The sequence below is a fragment of the Nomia melanderi genome, chromosome 10 (genome assembly GCF_051020985.1).
Source record: "Nomia melanderi isolate GNS246 chromosome 10, iyNomMela1, whole genome shotgun sequence".
Taxonomy (NCBI): domain Eukaryota; kingdom Metazoa; phylum Arthropoda; class Insecta; order Hymenoptera; family Halictidae; genus Nomia; species Nomia melanderi.
In genome coordinates, this window is record NC_135008.1 from 10,252,240 (window position 1) to 10,265,358 (window position 13,119).

The window sequence follows — 13,119 nt, forward strand, 5'->3', positions numbered from 1 at the left end:
TAAGTAGATAAGAAATTCGATAATGATAATTACACGTTTGCACTTCTGTATTTCTATTTGACAATTTGGTTTACCTAGTATATCGAGTAATGCACATATCGTTTTGGACGATTAAACTTCTATGCATGAAATAACGGAAGGATAATAAAGTAAAATAAAACTTACGAAAATCGGTTTTCTTCGCATCCGTCTCCTGCCTGTTTTTTTTCTTATTTTGATTTGTTCAAATAAGTTGAGTGTCACCTTAATTATCACCGGTAAAATATTACTCGATTCTAACCCTTTTGCGACATGCCGTTAAACACCGGTACCACGCGCGGCGAAAACTCATTTTGGTGAGTACATATCGTTTCCTTAATACGAATGTCAGATCTACAGTGTCACTCGTCAGAGGGTCAGGAGTTTTCGCATCATCGTACCACGATGATGGTTAAATGGTGACAGTGTTTTGAAAGATAACCGATTTCCGCGAAAAACTCGCAGCTATTCCGTCCGTACGCTGCCAGCAGCGAAGGCGACTGAAAACAGAGAATCGGCCGGCGAATTGTCGGTCTCATGCACACCCTTGTCACGCGTCGAAAACTAAAATTTGATCCGGAACTGTTAGCGCCCTCTTACGGAAGCAAGAACATTCCTTTCATCCACACGATATTTTCAATCGAGCTATGTTATCCTTCTTTTCATCGAAAGTTGTGAAATCCTAGAAAGTTTTATGCAATACTTATGTTCTTACATAGTAATATTAATATTTTAAATAATATAATAATGTAACTTGTACTAGTAGATTTTACAGTATCACAGACATTTTAAATTTGTGATAGTATAGAAGACGAAGAAACTAATAAAAAATATGCATAATTTTTATACGAATTTTTCTTTTCAAACTAATTCACACTTAAATTATTATAATCTCGTGTAAAAATATAAAGTTAATTCTTTCAAGAAAATATATTATAGTACAAAATTTTTGTACGTTATATCCAAATGTAGTGCATAAAATTTTGTTTGGGTAATGATTTCATACTTTTTGCGCATAGGATGCATTGGATGTTGTTTATATGTAGGTGGTAAAGATCATTATGTGCAATGCATTTATTTTAACACACGCAAAATTAATTTCTTTTAGATAAGACAAAAAGTATTGCTGTATAATGTATGTTAATCTTTTTACAAAGAACTAAAATATATAAACTTTCTATTTTTCATACTAAAGTAAATCAAACGACGTGTTTTTATTTTGGTTTAGATATATTTCTGTTTTTTTCACAATACAGTTCCATTGTGTTGGTAATACTTAAGCTCAATAGCTCAGAACAAACAAAATGCATGTTCTGTGAATTTACAATCAATGAAATATGTGAAAGAAATATTCTGTTATAAATAGTATTATCATTTGACTACAAACAGTAATACATTAACCAACAACTAATATATCACCAGTCATCTCATACTCTGGAACTTCCAAGTTTAAAGGTGCCGGTCCTTTCCTAATCCTTCCACTAGCATCATAATGTGATCCATGGCAAGGACAATAGTAACCACCAAAGTCACCAGAATTTGCAATTGGAATACATCCTAAATGTGTGCATACTCCAATAACAACCAACCATTCTGGTTGCTTTACACGTTCTGCATCAGACTGTGGGTCCCGAAGAGATGCAACATCTACCTGTGATTCCTTTTGAATTTCACTTGCTGACCTATTATTACATATTAATTATATTTATTTCATAAAAAAAGCATGAAATATAAATATTTACCTGTGTCTTACAAACAAAGGTTTACCACGCCATTTGAACACAGCACTCTTTCCTTCGGGAATGGTTCGAAGATCTACCTCTATTTTAGCCATAGCTAATACATCTTTGGAAGCACTCATGGAGTTTAATAAACCACTTACAACTGACTTTGCCATATATGCACCGCAAATTCCAGCGCCTATACAGCAAATAAAAAATTGTTTTTTAAAAATATTAAAATATTTCGATAATATTAACTCACCCGCAGATGCAATGTATGCATATGTTTTTCGTGCAGGTGCACTTTCTTTAGATTTACTTGTTGGATCTGTTACTATACGATATGGTGTAAAATCAGGCCATTGAATATCCGTATGAGCTAATCTTTTTTGCAATGTTTGGGTCGCACCTAAAATTATAAAGCTTTATATGAATAATATCTTCACCAACAATGAAGGTATGATTTTCAATCAAATAGTTTAATATTATCATTTATGATAAATCAATCATGAAAGATAGAGAAAACATTTGTTTTCTTTATTTTCACATTGCATTCTTTACACAGTAATTTAACTGATAATATAGGAGTCTGTATACCGTGCACCCTGTATACGACACGATTATATAATCAAAATATGAAAAATCGTAATTTACTAAAATGAGTATAAAAAAACCAGTTAAATTCAATTTAAAAACAGCTTCGAACCTGTGATTCCTGAGCTTACACGTAAAGGTCCAGATAAAAGATTATCAGAAATACTGTGATTAACCATTAGGGTGACGGTAGGTTTAACGACAGTTTTACGTTTCAAAACAATACCACTACCAGCTGTGGGTCGGAGTCCAACGGAAACAACAGTTGTCGCCGACTTTAAAAGCGGCGACATGTTCGCCGATTTTGCCACCACGTTCATTTTTACTTCCAACGTACGTAAGAACGAACGGAGTGTTCTTCTCGACACTGACCAAAATTCCTAGAACTACAATGTTAGATGGCTCTGCTATACAACGATCATGTAATTTATAGATACTACACAGTATATGCTCAATAGTGAGCAGAATTTATATATTACTTATTTCCCAGTTTTTCACAGTTTTATACTTATATACATTTATTACAGTATCAAACAAACAATATTGTTTATAATTCTATAATAATATAATATTAGATTAAACATGAATCAATTTTCCAATGATAATACATTATATTCTGTAATAAATAAATGTATATTCATAAAATTAAATACGAAACTATGTATATGAATTAAATTATTACGTGATTATTAATTATACTATGATTAAATCTTATTCCTTCTCTATCATATTTAGATCGCTTACGTTCAGTGGTTCATTTCAGTAGTTCAACAGTTTTGGAATTACTAATATATACTTACACTATATATTTTTCTCGATAAAATGCTTTTTTACAAAATTTTGTATCCTAACTTTAGAATTTCTAAAAATCCTTCTCGTAAATATTTTTCTTATGGAAAATGAACCTGTTGATGGAATATTAACATAATCAGAGCATAAAAAGTTCAAAAATTACGAGAAGTGACATTGAAATGATAAAATAATTTTTACCAAAATTTTTCATCTTAACTGTCTTAAATTCTTCTCGCAAATATTGTGTTTATGTAAAATGAAGCTACGTCCAAAATTTCACCCCTTTAGCGTTTATCAGGTTTTCGGATGTTTCGCCTTTTTGAATAAAAGGAAGTGATTAGATGGCACTAGAAACATTCCGTAGCTGGCAGTATTTCCTGTATACAACATTAGAGAGCTGAAGATTTATAACGATTTTTTAACAACATTAAAAACAAAACATCAACATACTAGTTTTGAATACATTTAAAATAGTCTCTGCTAAGCTTTACATAGCTTAAGACACGTACAGACAATGTATTATATTTATACAATGTATTTTTTTGTCTAATGTTCTAAAATACCGACATCGTCAAAAATGCGGTGATACACTAGCGAACTCTACCTGAATTTGTGCCGGCAGCTTTTAACAGTTTGTTAATAGAGGGCTACAGGACCTATGAGACTTTCTCGCTCTTACTCAATTCTAAGCGATTTGTACTGTGTGTTGTTTAGAAAATGAAAGAAATGCAGGTCTAATCAGTTAGCTTTCATCTTTTATCATTTTATTTTTGATACTAATTTGTTATTCGTCACTACGATACACACAACTAATCAAAACCATAAACAAAATCCCTAGTGAGAGAGCCCTCTTGCCCTCTATTGTTCTGGGACTCAACTTCTGAGAAATGCGAAGAATAAATACGGTAAATAAGGCATTTGATTACAATTGCTTTTTTTGGAGGTATTAAATACTGATGTATCGGTTCGACCATGATTTTTAAACTTGCTATTTTTAATCATAGAGAGCATTTCAAAATGTTTGAACACAATTAGTATTTCAGACTATCGAACATGAACTTGCATAAGAAATTCTACCGATTTATGTTTCGTTGGTAACATTACTATCTGTTAGTAATACAGATCCTATTTATAATATTAATTATGCTGTATCCGTAGCATGTTTCAAATAAAAAAAGCACTGGAGTAGATTATTATGTTTTGAGCCTGCAAATGGATATTTTTATAGTATCAAAACCATCAATATTGATTAATTTACAGAACCTCGCTACAGTTTTCTCTTATTTGGTTTTCGTAATTTGCTGACAGATGGCACTACTTGCATTACTGAACAGTGGTGCCATCCCATAAAAATGAACTGCATATTTATCTTTCTTCATTTAAATATTCATTAAGTAAATAATATTTATTTTGTTCATATTATTGCTTTCCCTTACATGAAATTAACAATATTAAATAACCACAGCCATTAATGTGAGGTATTGTTTTCTGATAATTACAATTTTATTCATCCAACAAATTATTATTACATGAGTCGACGAATCTATATCTTAATACTTTTCACAAAACTCATAATAAACACTTTGAAAGTGTCTGGTAATATTATAAATCACTGTATTATGAAATCTACAAAATACATATTAACTTAAAACTTTGATTTATTTCAGTTTTATAATGAACTATTTATGAAATAAATAATTTGGCAAGATTTAATTACATAGAAGTTTTTTATTTTCATTAATGGTTTTACAAAAGTTTATGTTTCACATCCCGAAATTTTAGTTCAGCTTCGCATAGAAGTGGCAGTTTAAGCAATAACGATCACAAATCATTGAATAAGGACATGTAGATCGAACGAATGAAAAACATTAGACGCGTGTCATGTCGAGAAATGTAATAACAGTTGACTTCAATATTAACGTGCGTATTCTCAATACCTGGTGTCGTGTATTGCATTACCAACGTGTCATATTAATGAAACAATAATTCAACATGTCCCGTTCTTTGCATAGTGAAACCATTCATCTGATTGTACGTGACAGGTGGTTCCTACTGTTGAATAGAAACAAATTCGTGATCAACATGTAGATTCATTCATGACATCCTTTGCGGATCGTTTTCGTTATGATCAATAATTCTGTCGATCATTATGTATATATTGTATTACTGATATAAAAAGTAATTGATTCACCGTTATTGGTGGCAGAAACTTCAACTAATCTTATAATTCCACTCTATACCTTTATTACTATTTTCTTGATTACGTATTTTATGTTATCAGACAATTTTAAATTTTCTCTTACTGAGAATTAGTCATCTTTAGCGATATGAAAATAAAATTAATTTCTGTTCAAAAGGATTTTTAAATTGCTCAAGATTATAAGACATCTAGTCAAGAAAAAGAAAAGATATAGAAATATATTTATTCACATGTTATCAATATTATAAAGACACAAGTTTTAATTATTCTTACGAAATCGAAATTCCGATTTTTAAAAATGTTAGAATTTCCTTAAAATGTTGTATTATTAAATAAACTTTCGCTGTCGTACTTTAATTTTCTTTTACTTCCTTTTGCATAGTATGTTAAAGTTTATTTCCAGCGCCATGAAAATATGAAAACAAGAGTCTAACACAATCTCCGGAAGTATCCGATATGAAGTTAAGGCAAGAAAGCAGAAGTCTATTAAACAGCGAAACATTTCAGCAAAATTTCGAAGTTTTTAACAATCGGAATTTCAGAACAGTTTCCTGTGTAATGCTAAATTGACACCCTTGTCGTTACAGTTACGTTACATTTCTCCTAATAAGAAACTTTTAAATAATGTAACAAACCTACACCTATCTTGTGTCAATAATGTAAATATAAATATTCTAATAATATTATAAATTGTCAAGATAAGGTAAAATGAAAATCGTCCATATAAAAATTGCTTCACTTGATAACAATTTAATCGTTTTCTATCTAGAACAGGATTTAACCAGCGTAACGGATAAAAAAATTGATTTCGTCTGAAAGACTGACCGCCGAACGAATGATGCTGTCAATACCTGCTGACTGCCGTTCCACAATTTTTTTTTAGCTACAGCGGTCGTGTATCACGTTCTAGAATTACACTCGGTGCACCCGAGCTGGCCGGGTGTTTGAGTTACGCTGTTTGATTCCAAGGCCGAATGTTTAAACGTGAGTAATGTCAGCATTCTTGACGGTATCCCGATATCCGCAGCAGGATCTCGAGCGGGTGTCCGACAGCAGGAGCAGCTCATCTTTTGGATGATTCAGTCGACTGTCAGGTGCTAGACGCGTTACACCGACTCCGTCCCTCCGGCTTCGGCGCCGTTTCCGGTTCCCTATAATTCTTTCCCTCGCGGTCTGTTGTCAATGTCAGTGAGATTGAAGGGAGGGAAATATGAATCCGTCAAAGTGGAATTTTGTTTCCGTGGTGATGGTGAGTAAAAATCGATACGCTGATTGATATTTCTTCCTGAATTTCTTCTCTAAACTCGGAGTGCGTGATGATTATTGTGCTGCTGTGTGTACAGGATGAGTCACTGAAATTGGTACAGTTCAATCTCTTCGTTAAATGTAACTGTACAAAAAAAATACTGTTCGACGTTATCGATTCAAAGTAAGTCCAAAAGTTTAAGTAACTGTTATGTGATTCTTCTCAAAAAATCACAAAAAATTTATTAATACTTACAAAATTTAGAAAGATTGAAACTAAATTCTCTTGGATTATACTTGATTCAAGCCCTACCTTCTAATTTTTATCTTAATATTTTATAAAAGCACAATACACCCTTCAACGATCAACAACATTTCATCCGAAGCATGAAATTTTATAACTTTCAAAATATTAATGTTCCATTACACATTCATTAAAATTTTTTTTCGAAATTGGCTCAGTACCATCTACTTCCACAATTCTGAAACCTACGACCTTATCATCGACCACAACTCACCCCGAGAACCTTTTATCAGTCAATTTCACGACTAACTTGCTATCTCCCATCGGGACTCTTATCGCAGTTCTCGTTAATCTCTACGGTCATCCTGGACGACACGCCAGGCTCCGGGCAGCAACAACAGAAGCACCAAGCTCCGATAGCTCCGACGGCGGGCCAATCGACTAACGTGCCACCCTACTGGGACCATCTACTCCGCGAGTCCGTGTTAAAGACGATCTCGCCGCCGCCCTCCTCTAACATCAACCTGTACAAACGCTTGTTGGATGCGCCGTTTTACGGCGGTCCATTTCCGGTACTGTCGAACGACACCGACCGCGTCGTGCTGTCGCGTGGGGACGTTTATTATCTGCCGAACAGCAACTGGATCCTTTGCCAGGAGGGATGCGTCAATTGCGAAGTGTGTGCGGACCACACACATCCGGTGCTGAAGTGGGTCCTCCGACGAGTCAAGAGGCGACCATGGCACGGCCAGCCGCGACAGGACTTTCAGCTAACGCTAATCCCTCAGAAGGACGGTAGTTATCTCATGAAGAATCTTTGGCCGCGATCTTTTGTCTACGTGACCACCCCAGCTGATCAGATCGCTTATTTGAACGGTAGAATCGGTCATCATCTTGATACTCATCAAGAGAACCTTGAAAACAGTTTCACTGGACAACATCGGAAGTCTACCAACTTCTGGAGATTCGTCGAGAGGAACTCGGCCAACGAGCGACCCGTAAACGGAGAACAGAGCAAAGCGACCGAAGCCTCGGTATCTTTGGGTAACTCTAGGAGAAGCCAAGGCGCTACACCTACGCTCGAAAATACTACGCAGAGCGGTGTGTCGAATTCTGAGAGGACCACTCGTGTGAAACCCTCTGATGTATCTATGGAGAACAGTTCCACGATAAGCGAGAGCGGAAGGGATCGATTGGGACAATTGCTCCCGAAACTGATCCTCGGGACCGATCAACTCGGACAGAAACACTTGGTGCACGTGGTGCCCGCTGATGCACCGGGCAATGTAAGCTTGACGAATGTTTTGGCGCGCGGCGCTTTGAATGCCACCGGTCTCGGTCAGCACCGGAATAAGACCACTTATCAAAGGATCCTGCGGAGGATCTACGATTCGCTGAGCAGCAACAGGCGATCTATAGAGAGCTTCCTGGAACCTCCGCCGCGGACAGGTGAGTTTCAAGTTTATTATGGTATGCCGTGGGTAGATTGAGGAAGTTAAGGGAAATATTCGATTTTATAGAAATTCTCGAAGGATTTAAGACTAAAAAAATGGAATATTTTAATGAATAGTTTCTGTGAAAAAAATGAAGATTTTTAATGTATTCTATGAAACTTTATGTTTTATTATTTTCTGAAAAATTTTGTATGTTGCGAACGAGACAACTTCTGCAATCTAGTCATAATCTATAAAGAAAAAATAAACTGTTAGTTAGCTGTTAATCCAATTTATAATTTGTAGATGAAATGGATACTTGATTTTTCTTGTAATTTCTGTTTCTTTCGATAGAAGGCCATTACGTTGAAGATCATCAGCTGCAGGAAACGAGAAATGTTCTTAAGGGATTAAAACAGTTAAATAGATTACATCGAAATAATAATGAGAGATCTAGGAATGGAACTGTGGACCGAGGGTGGCCTCATGTTTTGAATTGGAAAAGACAAAGAAGAACGTCAGAAATAGGCACGAGTGCATTAATAAGTAGTGAGATTGATGTCAATCGTACGTTGAATAATAGTCATAATTTAGATTCGAAAGTACAGAGTAATATGATGAATGTTACATTTAATGGGGATAGCAATAAGAACGGGAATAACTTTGAACATTTTAATCCCAACGTAATTAATCGGTATTATTATAGCAGAAATGTAAGTGATCATAATCTGAGAACGAATAGTGATTCTGGCACAAGACAGGAAACACAATTTGTGCCAAGTAAGTTTAAAATAATAATTACCACCGAGTCGATCATGAAATCAATGAAGAATTCAGAGCTAATTACAAATTTTTGGAAGAGTGTTGGACGAGACAGTGATCAATTAAATTACAATGGTACAAGTATGCAGGAAGGTCCATTGCTCATTAGTTTAATAAATAAATCTCAACAATTTTAATTAAATTCGAGGAAATTTGTATATTGAAGGATCATAATTAATCCCTAATGCAAAGTGGTAAATTAAAAGCAGCATGTATATAATGCAGTAACAAAGTAGGGCGAGATCGCATGGTAATTAAATATAACTTTGCTTTTAAACTGTGCAGCCGCTAATTGCAACGTGACACTCAAGCGTAAAACATTTGATGAAACTGCAGATCTCTATGTTACATAAATACATTGATTAACATAATGTTACATTGTTATCCCTCTGAACAATATAAAGTTCATTTTTACCTTTTTTCTATTATCAAATTACGAATTACGTGTACAAAAATTTAATACAATTTAATACATAAATTAATACAAAAGGTTTAAAACAGTTTCAATTTGTTCTTTCACTGAAAAGATTAATGAAAGAGTCATTTTTTATATTAATCTGAAATTCATATTAATATTATATAAATATTGAATAATAATTTTCAATTAAAGCATGACAAAAATTCGTAATTCTTAATATATCTTTTTTCGAAATTGATATTTTGAAAAACCGTTTAGATAGTTAAATTTGTTATAAAAAGACACTTAACTTTTGCTTGAAAAATTTGTTTCTAAGTGAATAATTTTCAAGACACTGAGAAGAATATGATTCACTTCACATTCACATTCACATTTTATCCCCATGTTTGGGGGCTATTTTCACCTCATAAATATAAACTATTGCAGATAAAAAGAATACGTGTCAAATAATTTTTTATAAATTATATACTGTGTAAATTTGATTAAAATCAGTGTGACACTTGGATAATGTTCTTTGTTACCATATTTTGATGCTGTATGTAATATTATATGTACAACAATATACGTTGTTGATGTTATGTATTTGAAGCTTGTGCTATGAATAGTAACTCTTTCCATGAATGCCGGTAACAGAAGAATTAATTTTAAATTTAATTTTGTATCCATTATTCTATTACATACAAATTGTTCACATTGTGAACGCACAAAACCCGCAGACCAATCGCGCAATAAAACGAACTAATAGCGCCGACCCTAGGCGACGCACTTAACACCGTAAGCCCGCGAGTAGCTCCATCGCCAGCACCGCTAAGAGGATCGACCAGCCTTAATCAGGTCTGGCGCGATCGTTTAAAACGATTATAACCCTTCCTCCTCTCGCCCTTGGTGTCACGAACCGTCGCAACAGTCTCACGCATTACTTAGCGGCTCGGGAGGGCGGCTATGCGTCCCTCCGTGTGTGACCTTCGCGAGTCTGTTCAGCTCCTCTCAGTAATTGCGTGCCAATGGAAGGGGTAGGGGAACGGTACACATACACCGGGTGTACCAGATATCGTGATTCAATCGAAACATAATAATTCTTCGCGCAAAAATATATTCAAAACATATATGGTTAGTTACGCGTTGAAATGGCCAATAAGGGATGTATAAAACTTTCTCCTCGCGAGGGTGTACTATCAAAAGGGTTGAAGAATTGAGTATTTTTAAAAATTTTAGCAGAGAACTAGGATCTGTGAAATTTCTACTTATGGCCAACACCTTTCTCAATAAAAACAGACTTTTTATATATTAAGAAACATTGTATATCAGTTTTTCCTGTAAACAAAGATTAAAGATCGAATTTGATTGAATTCAATGTTCAAAATATTAATGTTCCAATCACCTACATAAGAATCTTACGTATAATCTAAATGTCTTACACGTGTCCTCTGATTTACCCTTTAATGCTACCAACAACTAAAAACATCAACCACCGAACAATCATATCGCATTCTGTTGAACTCCATTCCCTGATCTCCAATCCCAACAAAAATTAATTCCCGAAAAAAATCACTCAAAAAAAATATAACAATCCTTTCAACTTCCAGGATAATCTACCCTTCAATGATACCTCAATTTCGTATCCACCCTGTACACGCGTGCACCTATCCTTGCGGGTGTCCCGAAGACGCGACGGTGTACCGTGTTCGCGCACGCAGGCTGAATTTGTGCAAGCGGGAAGCACCGTGTACCGCGAGAAAGGATGGGGTTTAAGAGGGTCAAGGGTGGGGGTGGGGGGTGAGACGACTGGCTCAGGCGGTGAGGTTTGAGAAGCAGAGGTAAGCCGGCGCTTATATTTAATTAAGGAGGATACGGGCTCGAGTTGAGAGAGAGAGAGAGAGAGAGAGAGAGAGAGACAGAGAGAGAAACTCGGAAGAAATTTCTTCTCTCCCTCTCTCCTTCTCAATTCCCTCTCCCTCTGTCACTCGGTAAAGAGAAAGGGAACGGGTCTGTGTTTCCTCTCTAATTATCTACCCTTCGCGTCCTGGCAGCCACGTTCACTTTCTACGTCTGATATCTGCCCCGCGATCCAGCCGTCCTATCTCTCTCCCCCCGTCCCGATTTCCGGCCAACTTGCCGCGTCTTCTTCCATTTCCTCCGTGTCTGATTTCAGTCTCACCCTTCTTCCGTTTTCCCCTCTTTCTCTCTTTTTTTCCTCTTTCTCGTCGATCTCCCGTTAGCTCTTCTCTCTCTATCTCCTTGGTCCATTTCTTATCGGAACGATCTCCAGCTTCGATCTCGTCACGAGCAATTGCGAATCTCGACAGGGAACGTCTGGCGCGACATCGAAACTTTTTAATTAGATCGGCCGGCCGGCTCCCTCGCGATGATTAACCGTTAACGTGACCTGATCGAGCGAGGAGGGGATTTTGCAGCTTAATGTCGCGCGAGGAAAGGTACTAGACTGTTTCTCGGCGTTCCGTTTCCGCTTCCCAAGATGTTTCCTTTTAGTTTGTATTTTGTGTTTCGTCCTCGTCAACCGCCGAACGCCAACCTCCCTCCGCCGAATCGTCGCGAAATCTTAGCCAAACGATCGACCAGATTGCTAGCGGATTGGTTTTAACGAGTTTCCATTCAGAGCCGTGGTTTATTGAGAATCGGGTGCTCCGGGAACTGAACACGCCAGAGAAATTTCGACGGAAGATCTTAATTAAAGACGCTGCCTGTGGTGAGGGAGAAAAAAAGCAGCCCCAGCCGGGATCGGTGTTATCGTGGCGTGTTCTATTAACATCCCGCCGACGATCCGGTTAATGGCTGTGTATATATAATTCAAGGGAAACCGCGGAGACGGTCGCCGCAGCTTTTAATAGGTTCACTAACGGGTCTCGATCAAGAAAACGGTGTCGATCGGGGCAACACCGAGGGAACCAAGTTTCAGCGAGGGGATCGATTAGAAATCTATTTGTCAGACTGTAGTTGTGCAAACAGACCTTCAGGGAAGTGAATTTGATGCGACTCTTGTCGGTTTAATTATGTGGACGCGTCAACCCTCTTTACGTCGAGGTGAGGTTCTGTTGGGTTTGTTAACCCGTTGCCCTATGATTTGTTTCTTAACTATGATCGATACGACTATTTTGTTAATCATTTATTAGGAAAGGAACAAATTTGATGCTTATCCCATGTTTACGTTTACCTTAAAGATTAATGATTGCTAATAGAAAAATAATATTAATTTTATATTAAAAAAATAAATAACATCTAAATGTCGAATTCGGTTTAAAATTTTTCGTCGCGAGTCTAACACGATATTGTAGTAACGTGGTTAATTGGGAAGATTCCGATAGCAACGATTCATCGTTGTACGGTTTGATAAAAATATTTTATGGATTTTTAACGGTTTCTGTGTCTTGTTATAAAAATATTTTCTACATATATTTGCATTTTTTTTGCGGATTACACGCTTTGAAAAGTAAATAGGTTAAATGTTACTGGTCACTTAGTTTTGTTTATTAACAGAAACATTTATATTTTAAAAGTTCTGCGGTAACTGGGTTTTTAAATCAATTCCAACATAAATAATGGTGTTTATTTGTATTTTCATTTCCATTGTCTTTTTCAGTAGAACATATATAAAAGTGTTGTATCGTGAACGT

General features: G+C 35.9%; 3 protein-coding genes across 4 annotated transcripts in view; 1 reads left to right on the forward strand and 2 right to left on the reverse strand.

Annotated features, from left to right (window-relative positions):
• The window catches only part of chinmo (Chronologically inappropriate morphogenesis), a 75,925-nt gene extending 75,366 nt beyond the window's left edge, over window positions 1-559 (reverse strand). The window contains exon 1 of the mRNA XM_031982790.2: window positions 166-559. The gene's annotated coding sequence lies outside the window, so the exon portion shown is untranslated. The remainder of the gene's footprint in view (window positions 1-165) is intronic.
• A 668-nt stretch (window positions 560-1,227) lies between these two features.
• RFeSP (Rieske iron-sulfur protein) lies at window positions 1,228-2,736 on the reverse strand. Of its 2 annotated transcripts, none has more exons than XM_031982809.2 (4): window positions 2,446-2,736; window positions 2,002-2,148; window positions 1,761-1,938; window positions 1,228-1,700 (listed from the first exon to the last, which is right to left on the reverse strand). In XM_031982809.2, exons 1-4 carry the CDS (start codon window positions 2,651-2,653, stop codon window positions 1,415-1,417), a joined length of 819 nt encoding a protein of 272 aa, XP_031838669.1. In that variant the 5' UTR covers window positions 2,654-2,736; the 3' UTR covers window positions 1,228-1,414. The 2 variants fall into 2 exon arrangements, with proteins under 2 accessions (XP_031838669.1, XP_031838670.1); XM_031982810.2 differs by having other exon boundaries at window positions 2,566-2,734.
• Window positions 2,737-5,140: 2,404 nt separating this feature from the next.
• Window positions 5,141-10,814, forward strand: LOC116429660 (uncharacterized). The gene is made up of 4 exons (XM_031982834.2): window positions 5,141-5,156; window positions 6,353-6,574; window positions 7,156-8,263; window positions 8,602-10,814. Exons 2-4 carry the CDS (start codon window positions 6,536-6,538, stop codon window positions 9,204-9,206), a joined length of 1,752 nt encoding a protein of 583 aa, XP_031838694.1. The 5' UTR covers window positions 5,141-5,156; window positions 6,353-6,535; the 3' UTR covers window positions 9,207-10,814.
• Window positions 10,815-13,119: the final 2,305 nt, after the last annotated feature.